The following is a 16524-nucleotide window of genomic DNA, read 5'->3' on the forward strand; positions in this document are numbered from 1 at the left end:
TCATACAACTGTTTTATTCTTGTACTCTTGTGCTGTTTACAGTGTCTCCCGGTAAAGAAGAACCCCAGTTGGCAGGGAACGTGATTAGGGACCTTCAGTGAACCGGCAGCAACCACAGGAGAATCCAGGGATGGGAAGGAGATACAGGGACTCGAGGCAAAAGGACTGTTAGTGCTAGTTTGCCCGTTTCCTGGCCTCTAGTTGCTCGAATGGCAATAAAAGAGGGAATATTAAAGGATTGTCTGTTGGGATGGAGAACTGGGGGGATCTGGCTATGAGAGGGGATCAGAAGCGTGGGGGCAGGGTTAAAGCCTGGGTTTTAGGCATCTTGTTCGGGGGACCACTGTGAGAGACGGTGTGGGAGAGGATGCAGAGATAAGAGAAGGTGGAGGTTGCTGGAGAAGGGGCTCAGCTGTGATCAGGGAGGAGGGACGGGGCTCTTCTTGGGGCGCGAAGGTAGGGAAAGGGATGAGTAGAGGCGCTCATTCTGTCCAGTCCTTCTTGATGGACAGGTTCCACTCCCAGGTAAGGTGGTCGTGTTTGTCATCATCCGTGAAGAAGGATTTGTTGTGGTAAGTGCCTCGGGCCAGCATGCCCTTGGGGGCCTCCTCAGCTGGAGTCAGAAACTCATACTCCTCTGGCCGAGGCCCGTAGCTGCCGACCATGAATGTTGCTTTATCCACTGGGAAGAAAGAAAAGTTCATTAGGGTGAAAGCCTGGTAGAGGGAAAGCAAACATTGCGCACTGAAGAATCTGGAGGCCAGCTCACTGTGATCAAAGCCAAGAGCAATGGTTGCCAATCCTGGCTAAACACTAGATTTACCTGGGGCAACTTGTTTTTCTTTTAAAAACATCTTTTTAAAAATTGGAGTTCTTTTTAATAATACACCATTCTTTGATCCACTCCCAAAGGTTAGTGATCTGCCGTGGGTCCCAAGAATCAGTGTCTTTAAAACACATCACAGCTGATTTTGAGATTCAGGAAGGTGGGGAATCAGTGCCCTAAATCCATGGGGATCAAGGCTCTCTTTATGGAGCTGTAGCAGATTATACCATAAAAAAAATCCCAGGTGGTCAAAAGGTACAAACTTCCAGTTATAAGCTAAGTAAGTCCTGGGGATGTAATGTACAGCATGGCGACCACAGTTAACAGTACTCTAGTGTATATTTGGAAGTTGCCGAGAGAGTTGATATTAAAAGTTCTCAACACAAGAAAAAAACATCGTAACTATGTGTGGTGATGGGTATTAACTAAACTTTTGGTAATCATTTTGCAATATATACATATATCAGATCATTATGCTATAAGCCTCAAAATGATACACTGTTATATGTCAATTCTATCTCCATAAAAAAAATCTCACACTAGTTGAGACCTGAGTTCTGGCTTCAGCTCTGCAACTACCTAACGCTTTGGAGCCTCTCTTTCTTTTTTATATAATGAACTTCAAGGGTCTTCTATCCACAAACTATCATTCTATGAACAGTTGGAGGAGATAAGGTAACTGCTGGAGATCAGGATGAACAGAATTCATGGATGGAATAATTAAATGAAAAGGAAAATCCAATAATTTGGTAAAAAAAAAATAGTGATGAACTGGGACAGATGGTAAAAATAGCCAACCGAAGTTATTAATAGGTAACTGGGATATATATTAAGAATAGTAGGGATTAGAAAGCATAAGTAAAGGTAGGTAGGCAGGCAGGTGACATTTAGTTGGCTGTTGTTTTGAATAAGCTTGGAGGAACAGCTACAGACACCTCAGCGGCCTCTTGCCTGAGTGAAGCACCACAGTCTTTACGCCCAAAGGAAAATAGGAAACTGAACTATTTTTTCAACCAAGATCTTTCAGGTTAACAATCTTCTGTGGCCTTTGAGTCACTGAGTGGTTCTCTATGTCATGCAAATTGAGCAGTGTCTTCCCGAGCCCTCATTGATTGATTTGGAGGAACTGACCTACACATTATGGTTTCACACTTCTGGGGGCTGCTGTTTGACACCTTCAGGTAAAAGGGAACTTTACAAGTGCTTCCATCAGCCTTCCACCTTTCACTTCTCCCTGCCCGTATTAATGGAAGACAACTGAAGACAGGTTCCCACGGCATGTACCGCTTAGGTACAACTTGTGGAGAAAACTGCACGTTAAGTAATGGGATATTATTTGTTTCAGTTATGAAGCTTTTCTCAATTCTAGAAAGAGTACTTTTTTCTATTTCTTTGTTTATGAAATTGAGCACCGTGCCTACCCCTCTGCCCCGCCACCTGCCCCCCGTATGCTGCTACCACCTCCCATTGGATAGGTCTTTCCTATCTTGGATTTCTCTGACACCCAGGTTTTATACTTGTGAACTGCTTTTTTTTTTTTTTTTTTTTAAATTTTAAGACTACATTTATGTACTTTGATTCAAACTTATCTCGGTTACTCTTCCCCTTTATAAGTAATAAAGTTGAATTCCAGAAGCTGAATGCTGAAGGTTAGTGGCTGACCCAGTCTTAACTAAGTTTCCTGAATATAGAACTTGCCGTTAATATGTAGGTCAGAAGCATATGTGTGCCTCTCATAGGGTGAGTGTCCACAACTATCAACAGTTTCTTAAATGAGTCTAGGACTAAAAATTGCTAATGACCTGAAGTTTAAGTGTCAGTGAGAAGCAGAGTTTGGGACAGTGGAAAGTGTGGATACTTTACCTTTCACCCCAGTCCGGTAGGTGTGTTGAACGTATTTCAGTCCTGACACAATGTCCTTGTTCACCTGTAGATGGGAAGGATCCAGGCGGTTCAGATTAGAGAGGATCTTTCATTTTTCCTCACCTTTCATGCTTATCCTACCTAGCTGAGACTTCTCTGAGGACGAAAGGACTGAAGATTTGGTTCAGAATAAGTTACTACTGTCTTTTAGCGTGGTGATGAGGCAGACATTGGAGAGAGGAGGTCGCAAGACTCAACATTACCAATCTGGTTGTAACTGTCTAATACTGTGATTTTTGGTGTTGGGGATGGGATGGTTAATTACAACATTGTCTCAATATTCTTCATTACATTTCTCCTTCCTCAGTGGTCCAGAGAATGGTCTTGATCTACCCTCCCTGATATTACTGGCCAGAAGACCATCCTTGTTTTAGGTTACAAAGGTACCAATGGAAACTATTGTGTAAATATCTGAAAAATCCTAACTTCAGAAATGATCCACCTAGCATATGAAAAACAAACAAAGAGAAAAGTCGTAATGGAAAATCAGGTCTAGAGATGACTTTGCCTGTAATGTAACTGTGATTGGAGTCTAGAGATGAAGAGATGGGTCACAGGAAAACATCCCCCTCATATGTAAATAACGGGTGAAATCCATTTGCATCTGGCAAGTATTTTGGATGGTTGTCATTTTCAGACGTTGTCTGAGATCTTGCCACTTTCCCAAGCCTTTCAAAGAAAATTTACTAAAGCAGAATGAAAATACAGACAGCCCAAGCGCTCTGTTTTTCCATGATTCATCCTACCTAGGACTGAACTGGTCTCTCTGTTAATTTTATACAGTGGTCATGTTTATACAAACAAATTAAAGTGGGCATGGCAGCATTAGCTGGATGGCTTGGTTAATTGTTCATCGATGTAAGAATTAAACCATCTTAAAAGTAGTTTCTCCTCCACAATAGGTAGGACTCCCTTTTGTTTTGGACAGAATAGTTAAAGCAATCTGTCAGTGCTACATTTTGTTTTGTTGGCAGTGAGGTAGCATAGCAGTGAATACTGCCAGCTGAGGTTTGAAACTGTCACTCAGTAAAGTCTGTAGCATAAACCTACCAAAGGCAGACAGAATGAAAACAGCTTCATTGAAGAAACTGTGATGAAATGAAACCCAAACTTGCTAATTCCTCTGACTTCCACATGTGACTCATAGAAATAGGAAAAATGAATGCATCTTTCTAGAAGTCTCTAAGCTGGTCTTCTGGGCCTAGTAGAAGATGTGGTCTGGTGGTTAAAAGACCAAAAAACAGGAATGGTGGCAGAGTAGTAAATAAGGGCTTCAAAATAAAGAGACTCCTGTTTTTCTACTGCTCCATAGAGTGTTCATTTAATATAAATATGGTTGAGACAGACGAAAGAAAAGTATAAATATTCCTAGTTGTTCTCTTCCTCTGCCTGCACATCCCTCCCAATTGTCTTTTCCACCCCGGGAAGAGACAGTTTACTGGGGGCCTGAATAGAAGTGAGAGCCATGGAAATCACATATACCACATCTCCTTGGGAGGCAGAAGGAAAAGGGGGAGAAACTAAAAGAACCCTCCCAGTTTTTGGAGAGTGTTGTTAAGTTTTGAGGAAGAAAGAGAAGAACTTTGAGAGCAACTAAGAGAGATAATGAAAGAGGATTCTAGGGTGTGTTGCTGGTGTTATGAATGCAAACTTCCTTGGACATTTTTCAAGAGACATCAGTAAAGATTTAAATCACTTTCCAATTACATATTTTCAGTTTTGAACTGGTGTTTCTTCCTCGATCCACGCTGGGACAGGCCACAGGGCGGTTCGACTTTATGTGGGTTACACATAGAGAGTGATCTTTCCCTGTTAGAGACAAGGCCAAATCTCTGAAGTGGACGGGACTTGAAAACTGCTTTCTGTGCCCACCTCCTCCATTGCCTTCATGTGTAACCCTGACTGCCGAGGACCCAACCCCGGCCTTCCCACCCATGGCGGAAGCCCATGCACCAGAACTTTCCTTCTCATCTTATTCACATCAACATTTTCTTTTTGAATTTTATTTATTTATTTTTATACAGCAGGTTCCTATTAGTTTTCTATCTTATACATATTAATGTATAATGTATATGTATATCAATACTAACTGCTTATTAAATTGAAAAATTAAGGCAGTAGCATTAATGATTTGAAATTGGACTGATGTGAAACCCATTTGAAGCATATTTGGATACAATGCCTTATTAAACTTTCAGGTGCTTTAGTAATAAATACAGGAAACAAGTAAGTGACTATTATAGAGTGTCTATTATAGAGTAGGCATCAACAAATATTTTCAGAAGGAAATTATTTTGAGGCATATTTGTATGTGGTGGGGAATGATTGTCCATGGACCCTGAATCATATCCTGAACCTTGGAGAAAGAAGGGCTGGTGTGCAAATAGAGAGGGCAGATGGGGTCTTTGTTGGTGGAGCCCAAGCCCTGGAGGAAGTGACCAAGTGGGAGTGAGGGGCAACCAAGGCACATATAAGCAATTAAATGCAAACAGTGAATTTCTAACTCATTTGTTTTCAAAGTCAAGGTTACTTTTCTCCTTGATTTTGGCTGCTCACTGGGATATGGGCCTATTCATTCTATGTCAGTCTATCTCCTCTTGAGTTTTGCTCTTACTTGTTTACCTGCTCTACAACTAAGTTGTAATTTCCAGGTATTTACCAAGGACCACACCCCCTGGATTTATATATCCTTGAGCAATTGGAGCTGAGGCTCTAGCTGTTCTATTTTCTTTTCCTATTAATTGATTCATTCATTTATCTATTTCTCAATAAACAGTCATGAGATATCTACCATTTACAAAGTTTTGCTTGAAATATTGCAGAGAAGGGATAGATAGTCTCTCCCTATCTCAAGGTCTTTAGACTGCATAGGGGAGAAATGATACAAATGGTATAATACAAAGGAATGGGTGTCTTGTGGATGAGAGTATTAGGAGGTCCCAGGAGAGGGCTCTCATTGGCTTCAGTGATCAAGGGAGAGTCCAAGGGAAGGGTCCTGGCTGGGAAAAGGCATGAAGTAAAGGTGCACCTTTAACAGGTAGAGCCCAGGATTGGGGAGAGGACAGTCCAGGGAAAAAAGAGAAATAAACAAAGAGTATGCCAACGTGAGAATGCAAGCGATTTGAGTTTTTCTTCCTCTGATTATAGGAAGGATTTAAACTTTATTAAAACATACAAAACCAGATACTTACTTTGAAGTTAATTTTGACTCTATATTCAACACCTTCCTTTAGCACAAAGGTTTCTTTTTTGAGGGCTTCCAGATCCCCTGTAGAAGTGGATTTTGAAAGAGTTAATTCTCCTCAGAAGGACATTCACAAGGAGGTGAATGAAGTTGAAGCTCCAGAGCCATTTGCTGGGCTCCTCAGAGCAACATGGTCCACATGGTCCTCAAGTCAAAGAATGTCTGAGATTAGTTGCTGCACAAACACACATTTGAAATGCCTGAAATCTTGCAGCCAGATGTGAAAGAAATGTGATAGAGCTTTTCCCCAAGTTTGACTGCAACCTTAAGAACATGTCAGACATTATGGTTAAAGACTCTGCCCCCACCCCTCAAATAAAGAAATAGGAGAAAAATATTATATGAGTGCCAGCTATTTGTTTTTGTAGATTTGTTAACATTTGTGGTGTTTTCTAGCTTTAGAAAATACACTCATTCGGTTCCTTTTTATCATTCTAAACAAAATTCACTTTTGTACTTAATTTTGCTTTTGCATTTGCAATTTCATATTATTTTTCTTAAGGAAAAGGAAACATCACTTAAGTTATAAAAGCTTCAGGCTCCATAAAACTGAGATCTGCCCCTAATTCCTGTACCCTGGTTAGAGAGGTTATCTTTCTCTGCTCCTCTCCCAACGTGATCCTGTATAATTGGACATCCGGGGTGACTGTGTGTATGTGTGTGTGTATGTTTTGCACAGTTCTGTGCAGCTGCTTCATGTACAGAGTTGGTACCAGCATCCTATGTATACATCTGGGATTCACCTCCATAGCTTTTTTGTGACAGAAAACTGAATTTGGTTTTCTTGCTGCTGGGAAAAGAGGACAGAGACCAAGTTTTCCCTGCAATATCATCAAGCCCTTCTGAACAGAGCAGGTTTCCTTAGTGCTAATTCCGACCTTATCTTGCAAAATGATGGTTGTACGTGGTAACTTTATGCAATTTCGCACAGGAAGAGGTCTGAGGTCCGATGAGAGAGAGAGAGAGAGAGTTTCTCTCTTGGAGAGATGCTAGAACGTGGAGGTAGTTGAATGTATGCTCCAATGATTTCGGTTGAATAGGAAGTGTGTCTTAGCCTCCAATTTCCTCTCTCTGACAAAAAGCCCATATAAGGTAAAGAGTGGATGTGTCCTGTGTGAGGGGAGCCACCTTGCTGCTAAGCCTACTGCTCTAGAGTCCTGCTTTATTCTGTCTCATGAGTACATTTTTTGAATCTGGTAATAATTTTCTGTTTTTTACTGAAGGCCTGCCTTTCATGCCCCCAACGCCTAGCTCAGTGGCCCTTTCCTCATTCCCCCCATTTGCCAATTTCCCCCAAATCAGCCACCTTCCCCGTCTCTCCTCATTTCCTCCAGACCTAAGTCTCAGGAAAGGACTTGACCCTTGTCACAATAAAGTGAAAGAAAATAACATGTTAATTTGTACATCTTTAGAGGGGTAAGTTGCTTCTTTAAAAGAATCAGAGCTTTAAGTTAAATAATGTGTATTTAACAGTGGAATTCCTAGCATTATTCAGGAGGTCTTAGATTGCTTCCTGTCTTCGGGTAAGTTCTGTAGCTGATGTAAGGTCAATATTTTCTCTGATGTTTAGATTGTATAAATATTACCATTTCAGAAGCATACAGCTTGCTTCTTAACGTTTCCATCAGCAGTTTTTTTACACAAATAGTAATTCTCCTGCTACCATGTGGAGATAAAAATCTGAAGTAAATACGATACAGGTAGATATATCCAGTACTTACACCTGACCCCTTTTCAATTAGAGACAGAGATTGGGCTTTTCATTAAGCACGGTAAATACTGTGAAAACTATGATTTGTGAACCGGTCTCAGCATACCTTCCTAGAATTCACTTTCCTAGGATTTTTATTTTTATTTTTGCTGGGACAGAGGACAAAAACCAGTTTGCCCAGTGATGCCATTAGGCCCCACTGAACAGAACAGATGTGTCCACTTACCAGTGAGGTCCATGGTGATTGGTCCTGGGGCACTTTCACAAACCAGGGTAAGACGGGTGACAGTGACATTGGGGGCTGCTGGATCTGCAGGATTCAAAAGGGAATGTAAGCACAGAGAGGAGGTATTTATGTACTCTCTGTGTGTGTGTGTGTGTGTGTGTGTGTGTGTGTGTGTTCATTTAAAGTAGGAGAGAGAGAAGATAAAAAAGAAAAGGGATATCTCCATCTGGAGGAGAAATAGATGTGTGTGTGTGTGTGTGTGTGTGTGTGTGTGTGTGTGTGTGTGTTCATTTAAAGTAGGAGAGAGAGAAGATAAAAAAGAAAAGGGATATCTCCATCTGGAGGAGAAATAGAAATGGAAGTGGCAGATTCACCATGCTTTGTCTTAGTGGCCTTATAAATTCCAGTGATGCTATTTCTGCTTCAGGTACTCGTAGGTCCATCTCAATCATCGATAGCAGACATTTCCTGAGTGGCTATGGGTACTCTGCTGGTTAGTCATGGCCCATCCATATCTTTGGGCCATGTCTTAGTCCGCCATTGCGTATGTGTATGTGGAAGAGATGGTTATTTGGGTAAGGAGTGAGAAGGAGAAAGAGAAGAAAAAGAGAGAATGTGAGCAATCGTGGAGAGAATACAATTCTGAGTGGTAGTCTGAAATTCCTTCGAAACCCTCCCTATGTGTTATTTTTATCTATTTCAATGTCAACTTGCACCTTATCTCCAAAGAAAACTTAATTATCTGGTCCATAACTTGATTCGGCACATAGAGATTGCACCTCACTCACTTAACCCTGGAAGCACTTGGTACACTTTCCTTTGCAACTGATCCTGAGTAGCTGAAATGTCTGCCTTGTCAGTGCCCCTCGACCTGCCCCCCATCTCCGCACACACACACCTGCTACCACAGGACCATCCCCCAGGAGCGTTTTCTTGTACTTAGTTAGACTTTCATCATCTTTGTCCATCTCCTGCAGCTCCTTCAGGGACTTCTGTGGTGGAGGCTTGTAATTGAGCTTGCCATCCAGCTCCTCCTCCTCCTCCTCCAGGTGTGGTTCTGGGGCCTTTTCAGTCATTTTGATCTAGAGAGAGAGGGAGGGAGAGAAAGAAAGAGAGAGAGAGGTGACGGTCTATTAGCCAAAAGTCAGTGGATATGAATGATGTTTGTGGGGCTGTTATTAGCATTATTTTTGCCCTAATGAACTTGTGTAATTGTCAGTGATTTTCCAGATTTTCCCCTAATTCAGCCTCATTCTATTTCACAAAATAAGAATATAATTCATTCCAGGCTTTCCTTTCATATGCCTGAATGTTACCATACTGTGATGAGTCCCTCCTGTTCACTGAATGAATCTGACAGAAAATAAGTAACTCTTTGGGAATTCTGTAAAACAAGTGAAACAACATAGCACAGCTGTCCCGGACAATAATGAGTGGCCCTAGTTCATATACTTACAGAAATTATCTCAGTCCTCCAAATCCAGACAGCCTTGCCAGCGTCAAAGTGCTCAGTGTGTACAATCGCAGTTATGATGGTTTCAAGTACATGCTAAAAAATGTTAGCGCTTTCCCATTCATTGAATCTTTCCCTGAACTCCTGCAAGAGCTCAAAGGTAACTCATGAGAAGTTGTAGGTCCCTGTGATACCTGCCTGAGTGTCTGATTGGTTTTCACCCAACACTGCTAATAATTCCTTGAGGGCAGGTACTAAGTGTTGTGTTTCTCTTGAATCTCCCAAGACACTGGAATAGTTCAGCCATTTTATAAGCGTTCATTCATTGACTTAATAGGTTCTATATATAAAGGTCTTCTGTTCTTTTGAAATGCCACAAAATAGCAAAGGACTCTAAATTCCTCCAGACAAATTGTAACTGTGTCTTTAGTACCTTCTATCAATTTCCACTTCCCTTTTAGTACCTCTCTACCCTATCGAGATTTCCCCTGACCTTATGCTCTAAGACATCACCTGGGCATACTCTGGGGTCTGTCTTCTTCCATCATCATTTATATTTACTTGTTTTGTGTTAAAACGTTGAGGGAAGTTCTAATAAAATTATTCACACTTAAGTGTTGATGAATGAATAATAAATTAAAAAATTATTCCTCTTAGGGCATGTATAGTCAGAGCTTTTCAGAGCTGAAATGAACCTTAGAGGTAATATATTCCAAACTCTAATTTAATCATTGAGAACCTTGAAGCCCAGAGGTTAAAAGAATTGCCCAAGTTCTCATAGTGGGGGGAGATGCCATGTCTTAATAAAGAGGAAGAAATCTCTACTGGAAGAATTTCAGGCCCCATGGCTGGCAGCAATGGAGCTATTTGGGGAAACAAGGGAGATATTTGGAGAAGGAGATAATGTCCTGATTCCCTTTTGTTCTGCTCTGAGGATAACTCTCTTCCCTGTCTTGGGTAAAGGCTTTAGTGCTCGGAAGTGGCAGAACACTAAGTAAATACCTATCACATCTCATCCTGAGTGACTCTTCAAATCTCTATAAAGTCCCCTGAGAGTGAAGCTGTGTCTGGCCAAAATCAGTTATGGTTTTGAGTCTCAATGTCACTATTATTGGCAACAGGAAGAAAAATAATTTGGAAGTGAAGCCAAAGCAAAGCAGTTTTAACAGAATAAAAAAAGGAAAGGAAAAGAAATCATATCTCCTGGCTCATCAATCCTCTTCCAGTAAAATAACAAGCCAAACACTGTGACTCTTGATCAACTCTGAAAACAGTATTGCAATGACCAGGTCCACTTCCTGTGTAGGAAGGAAGCATGTAGGCCTGTTCCTATGGCAACTCTTGCTTCACCTACAGAACCAGCTCCAGCTTCTAGAGAAGATCACAATAAACAGAGTGACTAACTTAACTCATGTTACAAATAACACTCAGGGATAGTGAATGAACTGGTTGGAAAAACAATGAAGGATGCAGTGGGTGGAGGTTGTAGGTTGTGGGTAGTTTAAGGACAACCATTAAGCCACACATAAAGAGCAACCCCGAGGAGACTAATCAGATGAGACAGGTTCTCCTCTGGAGCCTGACCAGATATCCAGGGTAGAGGTCACATAAGAAACCTGCAGACAGAGCATCAGGAAAGCTATCTACAGATGAAAGCATCTTAGCCCCCATAGACAGGACTTTCTGGAATATATTGCTTGGTTCTAACAAGTCATGTGCTTGAAGTTTGACCATGAGATGATGGCATCACAGTAGATCAAGGTGACTTTAATAACCTAGGGAATTTTAATTCTGCACCCTCAATCTCAATTTTGAAAGGAGAGAGAGAGATAGAGACAGAGACAGAGAGACAGAGAGAGAGAAAGATCTGGTCTAGGACAGCATTTCCTAACTTCTCACAGTGTAATCATTGACAAGTCAATTTATCTGTCATCTAGAGCTGGATCTTTTCATTAGTGAATCTGAGACTTGTGTCACTTTTAAATTTCCTTGATTCATTACAGATACAATAATTGCTCTATAAAAATGAGCCAAAAATTTATTTAAAGACATTGAAGATCAGAGGATAATGTGGGATTACTATATGAAACTGTAGAAGTCAAGAGGAGGAAATTCGGGACTACATGAAAATAATTTGGTCTAATTATATAGCATAAAAAAAAGAGGAATGAAGTCAGATGACCCCAAACCAGTTCACTCTGGAGAGCTGATTGGAAAAAAAGATGAAAATGTCATAATATGGCAAATAAAGGACTGGAAACCACTTCTCAGGGAAAGGCCTTTTGAAAGCAAAATTAAGGTCACAAATATATGATGAGCATCTAGTATTTACAAGACACTGTACTTTAGCACATACTGATATTTAAGTTATTCTCCAAAGTGGAGAAAACGTTGGAGGAAGAGCAATCTAGCCATATCAAAAAGCCCAGCTTGTTTGACTGATGGTTCTTAATCTTTTTGGAGATCACAAAGCTCTTTAAAAATCGGTTAAGGGTCATGGTCCTTATAAAAGGAAAAAAGGAAAAAGCCCATGAAATTGTGCATGCAGTTACAGGGGTTCATGGACTCCTGAAGTCCTTTGTAGATTCTACGGAAGTCCATGATTAAGAACATGACCTTGAAACTGTAACTTTTGGAAACAATGAAGCAGAGTGTTGAGGGTTAAAGGGGAAGCTTGCTTGTCTCCGAAGCCTGGCCAGACCAATGGCACAGCTCAGCCTCAAGCCAAGGAACCTGTCTGTGAACCTGAAACATTGGCCCTCAGAAGCAGGAGAAGATACCAGGGAACATCTGGATCTGACCACAAGCCCAGCAGAAGAGCGACGGTGCACAAGGGGCAGTTGTAGGTAAGAGTTCTGGGTCACTCTATTTGATTTTGAAAAATTATTCCCTCACTGAACTAGGCCTCATCATGCATGAGTTTTCATTCTAGCTTTGCCACTAACTAGCTGTAACCCTGTGAGCAAATGTTCCAGCTGCTGTGATCTTCCTTTCCTCATCTTGGGGAGGGAGGGGTTAGGGCAGACCATCTCTAGGTGCTTTCCTTTTCTAAGGCCTTTACCTGTAGTCAAGTGTCAGCTAAATTGCCATTCAATTACCTTATTTCACTGGTGTATATAAGAGACTACCTACCTCTATTTTACTATTTCAAATTTATGTGAATTCCCCAAAGATCCTACATTTTCAATTTCACAGTTCATTTCCAAGGAACTTCAGATTCTCCCAAAGCCCCAACTGGTTTATATATCTCGACAATGGTTTCCCAGACTACCTGTGTGTGTATATTGAACTACAAACACAATTTTCCATTTTTTTTTTTTTTTGGCCGCACCATGCAGCTTGCAGGATCTCAGTTCCCTGACCAGGGGTTGAACCCGGACCATGGCAGTGAAAGCCCGGAATCCTAACCACTAGGCCACCAGGGAACTCCCTCATTTTTCTCTTTTCCATTTTATGGGTGCCGCTGAAGTGAAAATAAGAATTTTATGGAAATTCCAGACTTTTTTCTAATCTCATCATCTAAAGAACAGCTGGTTTTGTAATTGATGATAATAATTCTAACAGTTATCACACATAGTGCTAAATGCTGTCGTGAGGATTATCTCACTCAGTCCTCACCACAACCTTAAGGACGGCCGTTATCATCATTCCCTTCTACAGATCAGGAAACTAAAGGTGAGGTAAGTAACTTGCCCAAGAAGACTTGTGTAAGCGGCAGAATGAATATCTAAGCCCGGGTGGTCTGACCTGAGGCTCTACGCTCTGTCGCTCCAGCTCTCTTTATTAACAAGTAATAATGAAACTGGAGAGCTCTGGAGAGCTCGTTGGTCATTGTGGGAATCTCCCTGGGGGGTGCACAGGCAGAGGTAAGGGCTGCTTTGCAAAACTCTGCAGGGCAGCTTTAGCAAGTCAGGGAAGTGTCACATAAAGAGGATTTCAGTGCAACTAGGCTCCATGTCCCCTTGCGCAAGTCACTGAACCCCCGCTCCAGTTTTGGCCTCTGCAAAATGAAATCGTTGCATGAAAAGATCTCTGAGACCCCTTCATAATTCAATGACCCTAATGCTCCTTAAGTTAAAGAAGGCTGTAAAACAAGAAAGGGAAAGAGGAAGTGGAGGTGAGGTTGGGGAGAACCCAGCCCATCAGCATAGAACGCTCTTGTTGGGGTCTGCTCACCTCCCTCTGCAGCCCCCTGTTCCACAAAGAGAAGGGTTGTTTTGTTTGTTTGTTTCTTTGTAGGTTGTTTTTGACTTTGGTTCTTTACACAGTAGAAGTGAAATGGAGAATTATCAATTTTATATTTCGTAAGGCCCCAAAGCACATACGCTTTTTTTTTTTAATGTGTTCACCACGCTAGTTATCTATTTCCTGCTTCACAGATGCCTACACATGTGAATTTTCACAGCAAACCCTCACAAACCCAGGTTTAGTATTCAGTGAAACAGTGCCAAGATTTAGATGGGCTGAGGCAGGAACTTAATCCTCTCAGGCTCAATTAAAATGCCAAATTAAATTAGGGTGGGTACTCATGGCATGAGTATAACATAGCACAAATCCGTGTTTTTGCTTACAAATTCAGTGAAATTTCCAAGACACTGAAAGTGAAATGCACTTAAGAATTTACCAGTCTCCAGGATGGAGCACACTCTTCTGGTTCATTAATGCAGTTCTAAATAAGTGGAGGGCAAGAAAAGGTAAAACTCTTGAGTTTAGATGAAACAAATCACCGGGTTAGTTCATAGAAAGATGACCCTGTATGTCTCCTGGAGCTTGAGCTTCGAGACCGATGGACCAGAAATTCAAAATGTGTATCCACGATTGACTTTTTATGGGACTTAAGCCAGTTATTAACCTCATTGAGCCCAAGTTTTTCCACCAGTAAAGTGGGAGTAATAATCTTTCTTTACAGGGTTGAAGAGTGGGAGAAAACACGAAAAGTTCTTGGACTATCCTGGTCAATAGTAGATGTTCAATAACACTCTGTTGCCTTCCTCTCCTGCCTTCCTGGTGACTGTCTGTTTTGCTACAGTTTCAGCTTCAGCAAGGTAACTGACTGCCAGACACCAATGCTTTCTTTTGGATCTGCAGTGTTGACAAGGTCCTCTCCTTCCTTCTTAAAAATAGATTTTGTCTCTTTGAGGAGTACGAAAGAGACAAGAAGTTCTGGCAATTGCAAGGATTGTTTATGAACTGAGTCAGCCGTAAAATGGGACTGTCACTATTATATTTCTTTAAAAAGCAATTTAATTTTAGATTCTATTTATTGCTCCCTTTCCTAAGTGAAGCCAGGGGTCACTCTGTGAATGATGGGAAATAACAGGAGACACAGGCACAGCTAAGGGAGAGAATTCGCTCTGGCTCTGGAGCAAAGTACAGTGGAGACTTAACTCATGCCCCAAAGTTGCCAGATCATGCTTCTAGATGCACAGGCTGGGAGTATTAGATAAAAGAGTAAAGTGGAGGGAGAGAGAGAGAGAGAAATGTGGAAGGAACAGAAGTAGGGGATATCCATCAGAGAAGTACCTATGTAAGCATCAACATTCCCTGTCATCTTCAATTCCCAATGTCCAGGATATGCCCCCTCTCCCCAAATCTGGGGTTGTAGCTTTACAGCGGGTCATGGAGAGCTGGACCATCTCAGAGCTAGTTGAGGAGGATTTGGGTCTGCTTTGCTGCCTACGTGGTAATTTGGCTTATTTGGGGAATCCAAGTTCATCTTTGGGCACACCAGAAGCTGTCTTTGTTCTGGATTCCTTTCTGGTGTGTCACTATTCCCTAGTGACCTAGAGGAATTGGTGCTTCCAGGGCTTCTCAGAGCTGCTCTCTACCACCTCCGCCCCACCGAGAACATCTGAAACTGCAGTGCTGGATAAGAGGAACCAACCCAATGCCTGAGAGGACAGTGTCTTGTTACATACAGTAAACACTAAGATCAATCAGAGGAGGGTACAGATTCCTAGGAGCAGAATTCTTTAGCATTTCCCTTGAAATAATTATTTCCCAAGAAATAATACATCATTCCTTCCTGGACATTCAGAGTACAGTTGGTCCTCTGCTGATACTGAGGGCACGGGACTCAGAGCATCCATGGATTTTAGTATCAAGGAAGAAGGGGGGTGGTCCTAGGACCAATGCCCCGTGGACACCCAGATTCATATGCAAAAGGAGAGAGAACTCAGTGGATGCCTTCAACTTTCCTGAGCCTCTACTGTGTGAAGTCACTCTACTTCCACAAACATTCATTTTAAATAATCCTCAAAGAAAACTGCATTAAGGCAGCCATTATTGGGCAAAAGACTACACTGCAATTACTCGATCCATTCACAGAGGTTTTAAATTAAGCATGAAAAGTTAGAAGTAGAGACAATTTTTATAAGCACAAATGGTGAATATCAGCCCCTCTAAGAAAACCCAAGTGAATTTTTACCAGCTCTGGCTGCGGAAACCAAAGTGTGTGTAAACCAGCAGGGAGGGACTCAGTGATTCTTCACTGAATGGGTGAATGTTGAAGTTTCAGGAGTAACATGAGACCCATCTCTGGGGCTGCCAGTATGGACTCTAACCCGAGATCCTGGGTGACAACAACACTGACCCAGGAACAAGGATGCTCAGAATGTGGGATTAAAGAATATTTCTTCCATGGGCATTTCCTAAAATGTCCCTCTGACGCATTGTAGCTACTGGTTCTTTTTTTGCACCAGTGTGTGACCTTAGCCAAGTCATTGAACACTTCTGAGCCTTCCTGTCCTCACTGTGTCCTCTCAGAATTCAGATTTATAAATTTCTCATACCAGACCTGACACATAGAAGGCCCTCCACGTAAGTTGTTTCTCTTTCTCTATCTGCTTAATTTTTACTCCCCCCAAGGCATCTCTCTTCCTGCCAGCTGAAGTTTGGAATTTATTGTGCTCCCATGAATTGGTCGGGGCCCTCATCTTTCCGTCAGATTGACTCTGCTGTTCTGAGCTTCCACCGAAAACAGAACCTTGACATTGCTCAGAGGATACTTCCTGAGGGGCAAACTCACGGTCTCCCAAATAAGGACCAAATTCCAATGCCTGGAGGATGCCAGCCTTTGTTGGGCTATAACCTGGTTATTCCACGTGTGCTGGATCTGTGCGGGGTGGATGGGGAATGAACT

General features: G+C 41.8%; 2 protein-coding genes across 2 annotated transcripts in view; one reads left to right on the top strand and one right to left on the bottom strand.

Moving 5' to 3' along the window:
* The window catches only part of ARHGDIB (Rho GDP dissociation inhibitor beta), a 17919-nt gene continuing 1395 nt past the window's right edge, over positions 1-16524 (bottom strand). The window contains exons 2-6 of the mRNA XM_007107760.2: positions 8829-9012; positions 7931-8014; positions 5941-6017; positions 2690-2753; positions 1-682 (exon numbers count right to left, since the gene is read on the bottom strand). Coding sequence (XP_007107822.1) covers positions 483-682; positions 2690-2753; positions 5941-6017; positions 7931-8014; positions 8829-9006 — 603 coding nt within the window. The 5' untranslated portion in view covers positions 9007-9012 and the 3' untranslated portion in view covers positions 1-482. The remainder of the gene's footprint in view (positions 683-2689; positions 2754-5940; positions 6018-7930; positions 8015-8828; positions 9013-16524) is intronic.
* The window catches only part of PDE6H (phosphodiesterase 6H), a 25162-nt gene continuing 20087 nt past the window's right edge, over positions 11450-16524 (top strand). Inside the window, exon 1 of the mRNA XM_007107763.4 lies at positions 11450-14428. The gene's annotated coding sequence lies outside the window, so the exon portion shown is untranslated. The remainder of the gene's footprint in view (positions 14429-16524) is intronic.

This window comes from Physeter macrocephalus, chromosome 6 (assembly GCF_002837175.3).
Source record: "Physeter macrocephalus isolate SW-GA chromosome 6, ASM283717v5, whole genome shotgun sequence".
Taxonomy (NCBI): Eukaryota; Metazoa; Chordata; class Mammalia; order Artiodactyla; family Physeteridae; genus Physeter; species Physeter macrocephalus.